Source organism: Rhineura floridana, chromosome 19 (genome assembly GCF_030035675.1).
Source record: "Rhineura floridana isolate rRhiFlo1 chromosome 19, rRhiFlo1.hap2, whole genome shotgun sequence".
Taxonomy (NCBI): Eukaryota; Metazoa; Chordata; class Lepidosauria; order Squamata; family Rhineuridae; genus Rhineura; species Rhineura floridana.
In genome coordinates this window covers 21456400-21474627 of record NC_084498.1, presented here as the reverse complement: position 1 = coordinate 21474627, position 18228 = coordinate 21456400, and the positions used below count along the sequence as shown (strand labels likewise).

The window sequence follows — 18228 nt, the reverse complement described above, 5'->3', positions numbered from 1 at the left end:
TCCCTGCATAGCAGCAGCGACGAGCCCTCGGTTGGACGCCAGAGAGCCAGGATGCTCTTCGGTGTTTGTTTTCTCTCCCCTCGATTAATTTAGCTTAATAAACTCCACCGCCTACAGGGGATTCTCCTCTTGCAACTGGGGCTGTGTCAAGCTAACTGTAAATTAAGGAAGCCTGACCTAAAGTGTCAAGAGTCCCACTGGAAAGGGGGAAGGAGAGAGGTCTAGTCAAGTGGAGCAGAGTTTCGGGGGCTCCAGGGTCCCCCCGTGCAATTAACAGCTGGAAATGCTTGATTACCTTCCATCCTGCTTGGCACGCCCAGAGCCTCACTTGAGCTCACCTGAAACATTTAATTACAGAAGGGAAGAAAACACACCACCACGCACACATATATATGCATACACACACAACTGTCTAATTAAATGGTAGCACCACTTCAGACATCCCCAAAGAGCTGCAGGAGATGAAAGAGAGACATCAACCCAATGCCAGAAAAGAACAGAGGAGCAGCCTTCACTGGAACGATAAGGAAAGGTGGGGAAACTCAATGCGGCCCTCCGGGCCTCTTGATCTGATCTCTCTGGGCCACACCCCTTGCTTTGCACCCTCCTTGAGTGCCTTTTGCCCAGCTGGGATGGGCCCTTGAACTCTGTTCATGCCTTGTTTCCCTGGATGGAAGATGGAGAAGGTATGGGTGTTTGTTGGTAGAATCTAGTTTACTGTATAACAGTGAAATTAAATTTGTTCCTCTGTACACTTTTGCTTCTAGCCCTGCCCACCACTGACATGTGGCCCTCAAAAGTCAGCTAAGAAGGAAATATGGGCCTCAGGACTGGAAAAAAGGCTCTCCAGCCCTGGTTTTCTCGGTCCAATGCCACCCAGTATGCTTAATTAATTTATTTATTGGATTTGTATACCGCCCCATAGCCGAAGCTCTCTGGGCAGTTTACAACAATTAATAACTAACCAGGAATTTGAACAGAGCTGATCTTAACCTACTGGCCTGAGTGAGCACAAAGAGTTAAGCGTAAGCCCTGCTGGATCAGGCCAAAGGTCCATCTAGACCAGCATCTGCCTTCCCACAGCGGCCAACCAGAGAAGCCCATCAGAAAGACAGGAAGGCCAAATCTCTGCCCTGTTGCTCCACAGCAACTGGTATTCAGAGGGAGAGCTGCTCTGGAACGGGCAGTTTACGCTTCCTGTGCCAAGGGTGCAGAGCCCTTTTTAGTGAGGGCCGCATTCCTTCTGGGCATCCTTCTGAGGGCCACATGTCAGTGGTGGCACAGGCAAAGGCGGGCAGAGGAACCAATGCGGATTTTGCCTTTTGTACAGGAGCGAGTTTCTACCCACACTTGAACGCCCTTCTCGCCCCTCTATCCAGGCAAGCAAAAGGCAAGATCAAAGTTCATTTCCAGCTGGGCAACGACACTCAAGGGGAGGGCAAAGCCAGGCTAGAGAGGGCGTGAGGCTGGGGAGGGAAGGGCGTGGTGTGGGGAGAGTGCCAGAGGCCAGAGAGAGAAGGCTTGAGGGGGGTTGCATGTGGCCACTGGCCCTGGGGGCCTCTGCTGCAGGCAGTTCTAGGCTGGATCTGCCAAAGGTCTGACTTGGCATAAGCCAAGGGTGACCATATCACTGGAGCAGTAGGATCCACTCTGGTTTTTTCTCCCGGCTCTGTCCAAGGTGCTGGAACCTATCCCTCCCCAAAAACGTTTCAGCACCTTGGACAGTTCAAGGAAAAACCCAGAGCGGATTCTACTGCCCCACTGACACGGAGCTACCAACCTCCACTTGGCATAGCTCAGGAGGGTGTGTGGTCTAGGGAGTCCTGAGGGGGCAGATAGAGAGGTCTGGAGAGCTGCATTTGGCCTCCGGGTCTGAGGCTCCCCACCCGTCCTACACAAAACAAGGCAACCATATTTTTCCCCCAACAAGAAAAAATGTAAGGTAGAGAGAGAATAGGTTGCTCGGCGTCTTTCTGAACCAAGAGCCAGACAGGAAAAAAAAAGTCTGCAGGAAGGGACAGAGTGGCTGCGAGGTGCTCCTTCCCCCCCCCATGCCATCCCCCCCCCAATGTGGAACAGTTCATTACAAGGAATGGAACCCTTCTCCTTTGGGGAGACCACATTTGGGCCTAATGAGCTGGCAACCCTATCAGTGTACCCAAGTGTGTGGCATCGCCAAGCCTTGGTTGTTAAATGAGCGGCTTCCTGCCCATTAGAAACAAACTGATTCATGAAATGGAAGGCAAAGGGTTCATTGCCTTCAGGTCCCATCTTCCGATGACGGCGCAAGGGCCGAGGAGGAGGCAGCAAGAGAGCAGAGCGACTCTTGGCACGCAGCTCAGGTTGGCTACCGCTCCTGCTGCCGACGGGGTTCTCAGTCTGCATCCGACACCGTCCAAACCTTCCACCTTGTTCCAGCAAGGTACGTCTTGTCGCTCGGCTTAATCTGTCACATTGCAACACCGCCACTTCCCCTTCGAAGGAATCCCAAAGCGGCTTACAAACAAGAAGCGGCACCAGCAAACTAACCGAACGGGGGCGGGGAACCTTTAGCCCTGCAGATGTTGCTGGACTCCAGCTCCCATCCGCCCCAGCTAGTACGCTCAACGGTCAGCGATGGTGAGAGCTGCAGTCCAGCAACGTCATGAGGGCAAAAGCTTCCCCGCACCTGTAGCAGATCGTCATTGCAACATCGGTTATGTAGCACAAATAGCAAACCATCAATAAAGCCATTGCGAATGCTGAGCATCTATAAAGCAATGCTTCCAAAACAGCAGCTAAAAAGAACGCTAAAGCGGCCGCAGGAGCTGGTGGGGCGGAAGGCAAGGAGGCCCAACCATAGGCAGAGCCAGAGCCAATGATAGGTGGAGCCAGAGCCAACAGCAGGTGGAGCCAACGAATTCTAGTTTGTCCCCAGCCTCCTCTTTACGAGGTTCTAGAAAGGGCAACACTGTGATGAAAGAGGACGAAGCTGGCATCCAGGGCCATTCCTTGGATTGGTTGTTAGTAGGAAGGAAGACAGAAAGAGTCTGGCTGAGGGCAGATTGAGCTTAGTGGGGCACTGGCCCATTTGCCCAAACAGAACAGCCTCCACTGAGCTAAACATTCGTACATTCAGCCACTTCCCACACCCATATTAGCTCAATAATCATTCACTCTACTCAGTTCATAAAAATGCACAGGCAGCATCCAAGAGGACCCTGATCCAACAGAAATGCCTGGAAACAGAACTGTATGTTAGCCAGCACTAGGACTGGAAGGGTCCTGGGTGAGAGCCAAGAGTCTGAGAGGGCGTGTATGTTAGAAGCAGAATGGACTGACATGGCATTTATTTAATAGTGCTCTGTAGTGGTGCAACACTTGCATATGTGAAATATTGTGTGTTTTTGTAACAGTTGTTGTTTAAGCTTACTTTGTATTACTTTACGTTGTAGCATTATAGGATGACAGGATGATTACTTCTGTAATTTTTTGTCATTTCTATGGTTGTAAACCACCTTGAGTGCAGTGATGTAGAAAGGTGTTATACAAATTAAAAATGAAATGAAATTTCAATTCCCTAAGTTTCTCATTTTTGTAACCTTAGATTCAGTTCTCCACATTTCTGTTGCAATTTGCTAATTATTTTTTTTTATCCTCATGAAAATTCTTCAGCATTTTACGTAAAATTTCTCCGCATCAATACAGATTTGTATGCAGTTTTGACTAACGGACACATTTCTGCAAGCCATTTCTCGTCATACAATGCACGTTTGCATGTTATTTTCACCAATATATTCATTTTTGTGCACACCTTCCCCTAAGACGTGCATTTTTTAAAAAAAACATTGGTTGGTTGGAAAACTGCATCGCAAAATTTGGATGTGTGAATTTTGAATACATACACTGACTTCTTAGTCCACTTACTTGGGTGTGTGAACCTCGTCCACCCGATTGCCCAGCTGGAACTCATGGGACTTGCTGCGATGCAAAGTGGTGAAGCCCGGGAAAAGGTGGATCAGTTTCCGGGAGGAAGGGGGCGGTGTGCCTGGGGGTTTCACCTTGTTCCTCCTCCTGATTGGTGGTGTGCCTGGTGGAGTCATGGTGGTGATGATGTTAGGGGTTCGTGGAGGAGTGTGGGCAGCATGCCGCTGTCGCGGGGAGGGGGGCAAGGAGCGGGGGCCGGATTCCAGTGGGGGGCACAGCCCCGGAAAGCCTTCCACCGTCAGCCTGTCCATGTGGGTATAGACCGGTCCATGCGTCAAGCCCGAGTGGCAGAAATGCTGGATGCATTTGGACTGAGCTTTGGGGCTCAGAGAGAGGTGAGTTCGAATCCACTGCATGGATTCTGATTGGCACACGGGATTATTCTCCTTGCCGGTCTCAGTTGTCGTTGGCCACTGGATGGTCCAATCTTGCTTGGAAAGACTACCACCTGTTCAAATGGGAAAGGAGGGAATCATCATCAGGCTGTCGATCAGGTGAATGCTTTAAAGAGTCCCCTCCAGCTGCTGCAGAATCTATGCTACACATTTAAATGGGTTTGCAAACCCACGTAACCTAGGGATAGACGAGTCTGTTAACTTCAGTTTCTCCCCATTTCTCTTTTTTTCCAGTATCAACATCAGTTCTCCACATTTCTGCAGCAATTTGCAATATTAAAAAAAAATCCTCGTGAATATTTGGTCAGCATTCTAGTGCAAATTTCTTTCAATCTACACATTTTTGTCTGCGGTTTTGACTAATGCAAACATTTTTACAAGCTGTTTCCCCAAACAGGACGCATTTTTGTGTGTTATTTTTACAAAAGCAGGCACATTTATGCATGCTTTCCCCTAATATGTGCATTAGTTGTATACACTGCTTGGCTGGAGAATTGCATCACAAATTTCAGAGGCATGTGAATTTTGGAGGATGGTTGATTCTCACGGCAGTTCATAAAATGTGAATTAGGTGAGTTCTCATTAAAATGCAAACAAAACTGAATTTCTCCCCTGTCCCAGTCTGGGAATGAGACTTGTGTAAAGCGACTAGAAATAGGACCTCTACGAAAGATTTTCCAATGCCTTAAAACACACACACCTTTTCAGGTTCCTTTGGAGGAACAGTGCATGAATGATGGAGGAAAAGGGTCCTTAACAAATCCATATGTCCCCTAATTTCACCAAAACATATCCTTCTCATGACAGACTTCTAAAGGGCACATCTCATGGAGGGTAAAGCTATCAGTGGCTACTAGCCACAACGACTATGTTCTACCTCTGCTGCTGGAGGCGGTATGCCTTTGAATACCAGTTGCTGGGAATCACAAGCGGGGAGAGTGCTATTGTGCTTGGGTCCTGATCAGAGCTTGGAAAAGTTACTCTTTTGAACTACAACTCCCATCAGCCCAATCCAGTGGCCATGCTGGCTGGGGCTGATGGGAGTTGTAGTTCAAAAAAGTAACTTTTCCAAGCTCTGGTCCTGATTGCAGCCTTTCCATTAGGGCATCTGGCTGACCACTGTGAAAACAAAAGGATGGGGCCCTTTGGCCTGATCCAGCAAGGCTGTTCTTATGTCTCTCTGAGAGTGTCCGATGGCGAGAGAAGTGCCCCATGAAAAATCTCTTCTCTGCAAAGTAGTGTTTAGTCACTGGGCCAAAGCAAGGCACGAAGTCAGCATTTCACAGCAACTGGAAGTCCCAGGTGGATGCCTCTGATCCTGGAGGATGCATGCAGCCATTGATACTAGTAGGTAGCCTTAGCCTTCATGAATTTGTCTAATCCCCCTTTTCTCTCTCTCCAGCACCCACACGCCACCACTCCCCTACAAAAATCCTAGGAAGTTGCACTTTGTTGTCAACAAGTGCTGTTCAACCAAAGAATATAACTTCTCTCCCTCCCACCCACCCACCCAGGCAGCGAATCCAAGCTCTCTGTTCCCAACGCTTTGGATCCAACTCCTCTTAACAACTCACAAATGAGAAGGTGTTATTTGCATTCTCAGACAGAAGTCGGCAGCGACCCTGGCTCCTTTTTATTATGCCGCTTTGGGTTATTAATTGATAGCCCTTTTATCTCGGCATCCTTTTCAAGGAAATCAATTTATTTCAAGCTCTTGAGAAAGGAGAGGAGAGGATGAACTGCAGGACAAAAAGGGAGAGGAGTTGATTAGAAGGCGTTTTATATTTTAAAAAGTGTGGCAAGGGGGGAAATGTCTTTGGGATTGTTCCATCTAAAGCTGGTTAAAAAAAAATCAGTAAAGAGGGGGAATGAAAGGCGAGATGGACTGTGCATGGCTCTTTGTCTCCATTGTAAATGCAGAGGGAGGTTTCAAGAAAGACTGGAACGGGTGTGGTGCAGACAAGCAGGGCAAGAGCAGGTTAGCAGGTGGAGGGGATAGACTGACTGGGAGAGGACAGAATTAACCGATCAGACCAGCAATTCCCCTGAAGGAAAATTAATGGGAGCTCTTGCAAAAGAAGCTGCAGAAGGACTTGGAGGTGAAATTGGGCAATTGACAGATTCAGAGTTAAGCATCAATGGACTGCTTGCAACCTTCCCCCCCCCCCCAAAAAAAACACTGTCTCTGATCACAGAAAAGTCTGAATCAACCTGTTTAGATGCCAGAATGTCCTCTCTGCCCACCTGGGATCAAACATCCAACAAACTCGCCATCCTGTCTCTGAGGGGTTGGCTGACAACTCAAATGAACAAAGTGAAATTTGATGCCCCCATGAAGAGTCTAAACCAGCCTTCCCCAAGCTGGAGCCCTCCACATCTCCTATCAGCCCCAGACAGCAAAACGGTATGATGATGGGGCTAATGGGAGTCATCGAGCATATGAAGGGCACCAGCTTGGGGAAGCCTGCTCTGAACAACTCCAGCAAAAGCCTAGCTCTGAAGAAGGCAAGCAGCAGATCCATTATGCTCATTTCCTCTCCAGTCCATAGACTCTCTCAAGTTTCCATAGCTTTCAAACAGGGCTTGATCTATGCAGGCAGCATAGCCAGGTGGAAGAGTCAGGGCCTCACCTTCAGCAGTACTGTAACATAGAGGAGGAGAAGCCAGTCTGGGACATCTGCATGAGCTGCAGAGGGGGGAGAATGTGGCCCCTGGCAGTGATCCTGACATCCTGGAGAACCTTGAGCTGTGGAAACTCCCCCCCAAAATTAAACTTGGGCCCCCAAAGGCAGCAACTCCCTGAGCCAGATTTGCCTAAGAAGACCAGCTTCATCCATGCCAGTGGGGTTGTGCTCCCCAATATCTGATGGACTGTGCATGAAATACACTAGGCAGGAAATGACAAATGTGTAATGGAATACCAGGCTCCAAGCCTTAATGCTTGCCCTTTAGGCTTTTCTACTCTTTAGCAAGAGGGGAGAGCTTGTGTAGGATAGGGAGGCGTAGCAGGAATCTAAGAACTCAGCTGGAACTAGGGTTCTCTCTGTGTTAATATTATTACTAGTGGAAAGTGCCTGGCATTGCCTGAGACTTCTAAGAAACAAACAAGCAAAATCTGGGCAGTTCTGAAATCAGTGGTTAAAGTCAGTGCCGTTTTGAAAGATTCAGTCCACCCTCTTGATTCAAAACATCATCCGGTTGTATCCCAACAGAGATGAAAACCTGCTCCATCTTAGGTCATCTCATGTGAAATTTGGCTAAAATATCTTAAGAGGTGTCCAAATGCACAGAGAACAAAGAGACAACCCCCCTTTCCAAACTATACCGTAGATGATTCATTATATTTGCTCGTGGCTGCTTACACAACCGTCTCGAAGCAGCTTACAACATATTAAAATGCAGAACAACTTATCAAACATTAAACATTCATAACACAGACTAAAACAGAAGAATATCTGTCAACAAGAATAAAAAGGACAAACCGTATCCCACTAAAAGATGGACACCAAAACAAGCCACAATCATACCACATTATGATTAAATTAAGATGCAGAAGCCTGGGTAAACAGGAGTGTTTTCACCTGCCACCTAAAGGCTGACAGTTTTGGAGACAGGCAAGCTTTCTTGGGGAGAGGATTCCACAACTTGGGAACCATCACTGAAAAGGCCAATTCCTTCATTGCCATCCCCTGCACCTCCTTGGAGGAGACCCACAGAGAACAGATACCTCGATGCAAACAGGGCCTGTGATTAGGTAGGACTCCCAATGGTGTAACCTATCCACATACAGCTGCACATAGGTGATCCTTTTCCAATCGTTGGTTCAACCAGAGCTTGGAAAAGTTACTTTTTTGAACTACAACTCCCATCATCCCAATCCAGTAGCCATGCTGGCTGGGGCTGATGGGAGTTGTAGTTCAAAAAGTAACTTTTCCAAGCTCTGGGTTCAACACATGGGGAGGGATACACAGGGAATGTAGCAAGAGTAGAGGTTGAACCAGCAGCTTGGCTCCACCCCGCTCCATCCTCCACCACACATAAACTGAACATGCAGAGAAGGTATGAAAGGAGCTAATGTCCTTATCAGAAATACCCCTTCACAGGAACTGTGGATTGCCAAATGTATGGCCTATGATGGGGATGGGGAACTGGCTCCATCCGGCATCACAGTGATGTCAGGTGACCCATTTTCCTTTGTCCACACAGTTTGAAATGAAAATGCACGGGCAAAGGCACAGGGCTTTGCAGGTGCTGATAATCAGCTGATCGATGGCCCTTGCAAAGCCTTACTGTGCCTTTGCAAGCACTGAAAATCAGCTGATTGACGATGCCTGTAAAGTCCCCTTTTGTCAGGGAACTAACTGTGCCTTTACCTGTGTCCATACCTGATGTTAGATATGATGTCACGTGTAGGGCAGGTGAGCATAGCTTGGTCAAAACAGCCTTATGGGCCAAATGGGGAGGCCTGGTCAGTCAAATTGGGCCCGGGGTCAAAGGCTCCCCATGTTGGCCTACAAGGGTTGTATACAATGCTAGCCCATGAGTAACTCAGGTCCATTAATTTTAATGGGTCTAAATCTGAGTAGAAATGAGTTGGCAGCACCCCTATGATTCTACATCACAATACTTGAGTACACCTCCCCCCCCCCACCTGCACTGCATAGCAGTGTTGGCTGGTGGCTCCATGTCAGTGGGGCAGTGGAATCTGCTCCAGGTTTTCGTCTGAACTTTCAAGGTGCTGTCCAAGGGGCTGACAGCTCCCTGAAAGTTCAGACTAAAATCTGGAGCGGATTCCACTGTCCCAACGACATGGAGCCACCAGTGTTGTATAGCATTTGAAGATGGAGCTTCTCCTCAATCTCTGGCTAAGCTGTCAAGCTGTGCAGGGGTGTGACAAGGAGCCATTTCCTATGGCACACTGGGTCTTCCAACCCATCCAATCTGAGTGCAATGAGCAGCCAAAAGAAATGTGATGTGTTAATTGATGGCTAATCTCCACAGAGGGACTCATGCAGTTACTGGTCAGTAGAATATGATCATCCAGGGAGAGCATATTCTTGAGCGAGAATAATTACCACTATTCTACATTCCTAATTAATCATGATTGATGGATACTAAAGATAGGCATGGAATGGCTGAGAGGAGGGTGGTCCAACAATCAACCAGAAAAACCTCTTCACATTAGAGCCGAGTCTGGGGTCATTAAACCCCACAAGTCTGGGCTCCAGGCAGGTCCTTGCCATTCCCTGTATCCATTTATCTGCTCTTTTATTTTGATGGTTGTGTCATTGCATGATTGATGAGCACCTTCATAAAAATAACTTCATGCTTATCCTGGTGCGTCATGCCTAAAAATATCCAGGTAGAGTTTGGGAAGCCCATTTCAGACTAATACCAGCTCACACAAAAGCATTCATGATGATTTCAGAGCTGCAGTGGTGGCATTGTTGAGCCGTCACAACCCCGGAATCGATGTGTTCAGATTTTGCATCCTGCTGTGGTCGTCTGTCAAAATCTCTTTGGTGGGTTTTCAAAACGTTTCATGCTGTACCTTTGAAATGCCAAAACAAGCACCCAAAATGCATGTCTACCTCAGCTCAAAGAAAGATGCACATACAGTGGTGTGAATGTTGTGGACACCTGTTCAACAGTTCCCAAGGCAAACGTTTGAGGGAAGGGCTGTAGCAGCTCAGTGGTAAAGCACACACCTTCTGGGCAAAAGGTCCCAGTTCCAATCCCAGTCATCTCCAGTTAGGACTGGAAAAGGCTCCTACCCCAAGACACGACGACAGAGAAAGCTTTATTCAAGCAAGCCATGGTACAGGTTCAGTGGCAGCCATGGGATGCAAGGAACCTCATACAAAAGTTCAAGAACTAGATCAGAAGTTCAGGGTTAGACAGAAGAAATGAAGATGCCCCGATAAGCTTTTAAAGAGAAGGCAGGATGGGCTGACACATGTGACTCTCTTCCCTTTGGGGAATGGAGTGCTGGCTCTGGGGCGGGAGCGTCTGTTCCCATTGACGTAGGCAGGGATGGGCTCTCGACGATGAGACAGTCCTGCTTCCACCACCCTGGGCTCGGCTTCTGTCTCCTGTACATCGGCACACCCGGCTGATCAAAGTCTTCACCACTTCCCAACGAGGCTCTCCACTACGCAGGAGGGGCAGAGGGGACAGCCGGCAAGTCTGCTTCTCCTTCCTTAATAGTTAGAGTCAAAGCGGCAGAACCTTCACCTTCCATCCTGGATTGATATGACTCAGCCTCATCTTCTGTTCTCTCATCATCATCATCATCGTCATCAAATCACAGAATCGTAGAGTTGGAAGGGGTGTCTAAGGCCATGGAGTCTAACCACTTGCTCAATGCAGGAATCCACATTAAAGCATCCCCTACAGGTGGCTGTCCAGCTGCCTCCTGAAGGCCTCCAATGTTGGAGAGCCCACCACCTCCCGAGGTCAGGGGTTCCATTGTGGTACCGCTCTAACAGTTAGGAGGTTTTTCTTGATGTTCAGTCCTAATCTGGTTTCCTGTAACTTGAGCCCAGTATTCCATGTCCTGTGCCCCGGGGTGATCATGATTTTGATCATCATCTGTCTGAGAGTGCTGCTCTCATGACACCCCGTCTGAAGCCCTCCTAGTCAGTGTATACCAGGGTTGGGGACCTGTTGTCCTCCAGATGCTGCTGTACTGAAACTCCCATCATCCCTGACCATTGGGCATGTTGGATGGGGGAGATGGGAGTCCATCAACATCTGGAAGGTCGTGGGTTCCCCAACGCTGGTGTAGAAAACACTGAGCAAAAGGGCTCAATGGTCTTACACAACAGAACGTAATTTCCTGTATTCTTCTTGCACATCCAATGCGCATTTGAGCGTGGACGTGGAAGCCATTGCCATTGGTGGCTGGCAGAGAACCCAAACATATATCCTACAACCAGGACACTCTGTTTCCATCAGATATGTGTAACAACAACAACAACAATAATGGAAAAGGAAATCAGCTGGCTCAAATTCCACAACATACGAGTGTCAGCTCAAAGTCTTGAAGGACCCAGGACAATTTTTTTTTCCAGACTGCCCCTCATGACTTGCTCAGAACTACATTCCTTACACAGCGATGAAGTTATCTGACTTCATGGCCTTTATGGGCAAATCCTTCTCTCTCCCATTTAAACTATGCTGAGGAGTTAATCTCATGATCTCTGCCTTGAGCCCCTTGATGGAAGACAGGATATGGATGTGCTAAACTTAAAAAAAAAACAGTACTGCAATAAATTAGCATTGCGTAGATTATAGTTGCACAAGCATCACAAGCACCTATTGGCTGGTGCCTGTGGCATTGCTTTGATGAGCCCTTCTTCACCTGACATTTGTTACTTCCCCTGACCACTTTCTATTTCCTGGTGTTTTTTTCCCTCTCTACCCCAGAGATGGTGAACCATTTTCACCCCAAGAGCCACATTTCATCATGGGCAATCTTCTGGGCACTGCATGCCCATGGTGGGTATAGCCAGAGGCAAAAGTGGGCTGAGCACTGGATGCTTGGCACAGCAGGCTATTCTCAAGCCACACAGACACACACACCTCCATCCAGGCAAGCAAGAACACTTTCCAGCCAGGCAAAAACACTCATGGAGGTCCAGTAAAGAGTGTGGCCTTGTGCAGGGGTGTGTGACCTCGGGAGAGTCTGAAGGGCCACACAGAGAGGCTTGGAGGGCCACATTTGACCCCCAGGCCTGAGGCTCACCACTCCTGACTTAAAACATCTGTTAGCTACAGATTCTAGCTGGAGCAACATCCTAGCTTGGGTGCTGTTCTACCGGGCCTAAATACTGTGTTCCATAGTGAGCTCTCCATGGTCCTGATCTGGACTCCTCCTAGGCTTCACCAGTCCTCCCTTGTGCACCTCCGTCTGGAACAGGCATGCTTCCAACATGCAGTGTACAATTTGATCATCTGGAAGGGCCCTTACACTGCCTGAAAGGGCAAGCCATAGCAGCATCACAATATCCAATGGGATGACTGAGAGGTACGTTTCCCCCTTTAAAAACACCCACCACCCAGGACCACAAGTCCGTTGCCATGCAGCCCACAACCATTCATTGGGGCCCTGTCATAGGCTTACCGCAATCCCTTGGCTGACCGCCGCTAGGTCTTCCGAGGTGAAAAAGCAACCCTTGGCTGCTTTTTTCCAAGACAGCAACGGCTCTTCGAGTGTGTTCTGACTTTCCTCCCCCACAACAAAAGCCAAAGTTACTACGGCAACCAGGAATTTGAAACAAAGGGAAAGTAGAAAATGTCACGAAGGACTGCTGCTCATTGCAACGGGCACATGGCATCCAAACGCAAGCAAAAGGTACAGGGAAGAGCCGGGGGGGGGAGAGCATCTGTGCTGCACTCAGAAGGTCCCAGATTCAAATCCCTGGCGTCTCCAGGTGGGAAGGAGAACGTGCCCGGGATGGAACCCTGATAGTGTAAAGTGGCTATCTTCCTCAAAGTGGTAGCTGGTGACCACTGGAACTGGCAGGGCAGAAGACAGGGAGGACACCAGGATGTGGAGCCAGAGACAAGGCCAGGCAGAGCCAACTCATCCTAGTCTCCATCCTCCTCTCCTGCTGAGTTCTCCAATAGCAACACACACAGAAAGGAGGAGGACGCTTACAGTCAGTGCCACCCCCGGGGAAGAAGGCAGGCAGATGAGGGCTGGCTGTGGGCAGGCTGAGGTTAGTGGGGCAATGCCCCATTTGCCCTAAAGGACCAGACTCCACCACCTGACCCCTTGCTAGGCTTTTTTTGCTCAGTAATCAAACACAGCCTGGAGGGAATGGATGCCGCTTTAGGGCACCACCCATCACCTTGGCTGGGACCAATTGCCATGTGGCTCATCTATCCCAGAAGTGCCTCTGTGCGCAGCCATTCTATCTGGTCATTAGGGAGCAAAATGAAGCATTGGTACCGCCGTGTTTTCCTCCTCCCTCCATCTCTTTCCGTTTCCTTTGCTGTTGTGCCTCTTTAAGACCGCAAGCCACGGTTTTAAGCTGCAGGCTGCCTTGACAGGGGAAACAGCTCCGCTGTAGCTCCGTGGCAGAGCATCCCGATCCTGCTTTGCATCCAGAAGGTCACAGGTCCAGTCCTCAGAATCTCCAGAGAGACTCCCGTCTGAAACCCTGAAGAGCCACTGGTGGTCAGGGCTGAAAAATACTGAGCTAGATGGACCACTGGTCTGACTCCGTATAAGGCAACTTGCTGTGATGCTTGCGTGCTCTAAATCTGATGAGCGCGTGCTGATCTACCGGTAGAATCCATTAAAGTTCCCACATTCAATCCCCAGCATCTCTAGATTTTAAAAAGAAAAAGATATCTGGCAACAGGGCTAGGAAAGATTGCTGCCTGACTCCACAGAGAAGTGCTGCCAGTCAGACGAGTCAACACTGGACTAGACGGACGAATGTACTGATTCCGTATAAGGCAGCTTTATATAGGTTCCATTGACAGTCATTGTGGCTTGCTGCTGAGAACACACCTGGTGATTTTGGCAGGTGTAAAACACCAGGGGAGAACCTTTGGCCTGCCTCCAGATGTTGCTGAACTACAGCTCCCATCAGCCCTATCTATCGTAGGCAACGGCCAGGCATGATGGACGCTGTAGTTCAGCAACATCTGGTGGGCTAAAGGTGCCCACTTCTGGTGCACAGGTTCTGCTCCCTTTCAATGGCTCGCAGGCATCCCTTCAACACTGATTTTTTTTCCTAATAGGGAGCCTGACCTTTGGGCCGTACAATATGCCACAGCTGTGACGCAAGAGCCCTGGTGTACCACAGTAGCTAAGAGACTCACAATCTCACCTCTGTCATGAGCTCACTAGGTGGCCCTTCTGCTGTCACTGGACTCCATCTCCCATCAGGCCCAGGCAGCAGGGCCAAGTAGTGGGTGACAATGGGAGTTGTAGTCCCCAACAGCAACAACTGGAGGGCTACAGGTTCATCACTGCTGCCTCAAAGCAAGCCACTCTTTCAGCCCATCCATCTGCAATATGGGAGATACAGGCCTACCATACAAGGCTGTGGTAAAAGCACGACGATTGTGTGTGTGAAACACTTTCAAGCTGAAATGTGTTCAGATGCTGGGCACACAGAGAGAGAGAGAGAGAGGGAGAGAGGGAGAGAGGGAGAGAGGGAGAGAGGGAGAGAGGGAGAGAACAACTTGTGGATGTATACACAATCTAGACTGCAAAGTGTATTCAGAGGTGACAAATACTTTCAAAGGTGGTGGTGAGGGTGTGCGTGCCAAGGATCTGCAGATCAAGATAAGGCTTTGGTTCAGACCCCATTATGGTCCCACGCGATGCTAGGGGGGCTGGTCATGTACATCCTAATGAAGAGGCATTAGCGATGACATAAAAATGACAAATGAAGGACCATCCATCTCCTTCCCACCCCTTCCTTCATCTGGAGCAATAATGGATTCTTTCTCTCTCCCCCTCCCCTCCTGCAGCCTTGTTGGGTATTTAGCAATCGCCTTCATGTGCTAGAATTGATTAATTGCCTGGTGCTCATGTTGCAATATGGCTCCCTTGTGATTAATATTCACCATCTGAAACAATGTTTAGGAGGCATTTGATACCCCATAGCAAATGCTGCCCCCCCCAAAAAAATTCACCCCCCCTCCATCAACAAGCTAAACGTTGTGCGGGTTAAGCACCAACACCCTCCCCCTCAACGTGATTTATTGATTGGAGGTAACAGCCGTTGAAGGGAAGCAACACCATTTCAATAAGCCCCTAATCCCAACATGACAAGAACAGAGAAGAGACTTTCCTACTGCAGAAATCTACACACATACACACACCAGGGGGGAGGCCAGATGAACCCATAAGGGAGGGGGGGAGAGAATCAGCAGACATGTGGGCAGTGGCCCACTGACAGCTATCCTCTCTCCTAGCTCCTAGACATCCGTCACCAGGGCAGGCGTGGAAAACTCATCTGCCTGACAGCCATTCTGTAAAAGTGACGGCGTGGCGACACAGGTGACCTTTTTTATCCATGACACTGAACCGTGAAGGCTCTGAGCGTGGCATAGAGTCGATACCATCACCCTCCTCTTCATCTATCTAGCAGTCTGTTGGCCATCGCCTTGTCTCACCTGTCCATCTTCACAGGGAAAATTTATTTAATGAGCAAAGGAGTAACCAGCCGGAGCAATCCGTTCCTTAAAAAAACAAAACAAAAATATAACTTCTGCATTAATGATACCTCTGCACTTTTTCTGGAAGATCCGGTTTTCTGCACAAAACTTTCTGCTGCAAAAACATCATTGTTTTTGTTATCCTTCAAGCTACAGTGATTCTGTGGCTGGGAAAATTCAAGAGCCCAGCTGGAATTACTCGGCAAAGGGTTTTTCTGAGAATTTTTGTTTTCAATTCCCTCCTCTCTCTCTCTCTCTCTCTCTCTCTTCTCTCCCCTCCCCTTGCACTTTCAAAGAAGAAGCTTGATTTATTTATTTTTTTAAAAAAAATGTTCTCCTTTAAAGGCAAAAACCCTCTTGAGGCAGCTTATGAGACTAAAAACAACAATACAATCACAGGAAACATGCTTAATAAAAGCATTCAAAAGAAGGGGAAATCTCCCCAGCCAACCCAAGACAAATAGCTTAAATGCAGCCTAAAAGAAAAATCATCAGCCCTGCCATAAAGCACAGCACAGCCTCATGCAAAGGCAGGTGAAAACAAACGGATTTGTAGGGCTCTCCTGAATGCTTGTACCAGTGGGATATCTAGCTCAGGATTATTTTCACTACCTCCCCCCCCCGGGCTCCTACTGGGAAGAAGGGTGGGATAGTTAGATAGACAGACAGACAGACAGATAGATGTAAAATAAATGGACTGCCTTCAAGTTGATTCCGACTTATGGCGACCCTATGAGTAGGGTTTTCATGAGGCTGAGAGGCAGTGACTGGCCCAAGGTCACCCAGTGAGCTTCATGGCTATGAGGGGATTCGAACCCTGGCCTCCCAGGTCATAGTCCAACACCCTAACCACTACACCACACTGGCTCAGGATAGATTAGATTAGATTAGATAAACAGATAAATAGATAGATAGATGATACATAGATGATAGATGATACATAGATGATAGATGATACATAGATGATAGATGATACATAGATGATCGATGATCGATGATCGATGACAGATAGACAGATAGATAACTGGCAGCACCTCTCTCCCAGTCATACCTAGAGATGCTCGGGATTGAACCTGGGACAATGAGTGGTGTGGTCTGGGGAGAGTTCAGAGGGCAGAGAGAGAGGCCAGTAGGGCCACATTTAGCCCCCGAGCCAGAGGGTCCCCACCCATGATCCATGGTCACCCAGTGAGCTTCCTGGAAGAGAGGGGATTTGAGTCCAGGTCACCCCAGCCCTAGCACCCCAGCACTCTCGATCACTACATCAGAAATGCTTTCATATCGAAGGTCTGTTCCTCCTGCTCCGCACGAAGACACAACAGGTGGTCCGTTTCTCTCATGCAGCAAGGGTGAGGAGTGTCATAGCGCCCTAGATTTCCTCCCGGCTCCCTGCTCGCACATTACTCCCATAGAGAGAGGTTCTAGGAAATTAGATGGCTCAAATTAATGACTCATTAACTGACGCTGACATTGTACCTTCTCCTAATTTATTAATATCAGCCTTGGCTCTTCTGTCTCGTGCGCGTGTAACTCAAAAGACCCCCGGCACTTTAAAGGGGCAGCAGCCATTTTTCTAGACTGAGGGGAGGGTAGAAGGCCTCCCGAGCTTCAGATCTCCCCGGAACGTCGCACTGCCTTCCAGGTGCTCCGTGCCTTCCGGGAAGCTCTGCAGGGAGCTGTCCAAGGTACAAACTGCTAAGGCCAGCGCTCTTGTCTGACCAGAACCAGCTCTTTGCTTGGAGGCTGATCGGGCGCAGCTCCTATGAGACCTTTCGTGGCAGACTGAGTGAGCCCACCCTTGCGTGCCACATACGGGGGTGGCATCATCAGGCACCTGCTGCGGCTCGGGGGCACTGCTGGTCCCCAGAACCTCCTCCCCCAGTTTTCACTCCTCCTGTCTGGATGCTGCTGCTTGCTCACCAGCCCTCTCCGGGCACGTAAGCAGTGATAAAAGCAGAGAGACGGAGCAGACACAAGTACGTAACAAGAGCCTGCTGGATCGGGCCAGTGGCCCATACAGTCCACCATCCTGTTCTCACAGTGGCCAACCAGATGCCCGTGGGAAGCCTGCAAGCAAGACCTGAGTGCAAAGAGCATTCTCTCTCCTGCAGTTTCCACCAACTGGTATTTGGAAGCATACTACCTCTGCCTATGGAAGCAGCGCATAGTCATCATGGCTAGTAGCCACTGATAGCCTTATCCTCCATGAATTTGTCTAATCCTCTTTTAAAGCCATCCATGCCTGTGGCCATCGCTGCTTCTTCTGGGAGCAGAAGTTCCGCTATGAGCTGTGTGAAGAAGCACTTTCTTTTGTCCGTCCACTTGCCTTGGCCAGTCCTTCTGAGCAGTGCCACGGGCCCAGAGGGAAAGTGGACAGGCTGAGAGCAAATGTGGTGTAGCGGTTAGAGTGCTGGACCAGGGCTCATATCCTGAATCAGGCCTGAAGCCGACTGGGTTAACCTACCTCACAGGGCTGCTGTGAGGATAAAATGGAGAGGTGGGAGAGAACTGTGTATGCCCTCTGGAGTTACTTTGAGGAAAGATAGGATATATGTGTTGTAATAATGGAGGGGAGGGGGAGGAGGTCTTTGGAACTGACACTGAAGCCACAACCACATCCAATCATGACGCAAGGCCAATGCTGTTGTGCCTCCACAGTAGAAACGCGGTAGAGCGGAGCAAG

General features: G+C 48.9%; 1 protein-coding gene across 4 annotated transcripts in view; it reads right to left on the bottom strand.

Annotated features, from left to right (window-relative positions):
- Window positions 1-18228, bottom strand: part of KSR2 (kinase suppressor of ras 2) — a 205767-nt gene that overhangs the window by 143570 nt on the left and 43969 nt on the right. For all 4 annotated transcript variants that reach the window (XM_061602875.1, XM_061602873.1, XM_061602874.1 and 1 more), the window contains one exon: window positions 3907-4414. In XM_061602875.1, coding sequence (XP_061458859.1) covers window positions 3907-4414 — 508 coding nt within the window. The remainder of the gene's footprint in view (window positions 1-3906; window positions 4415-18228) is intronic.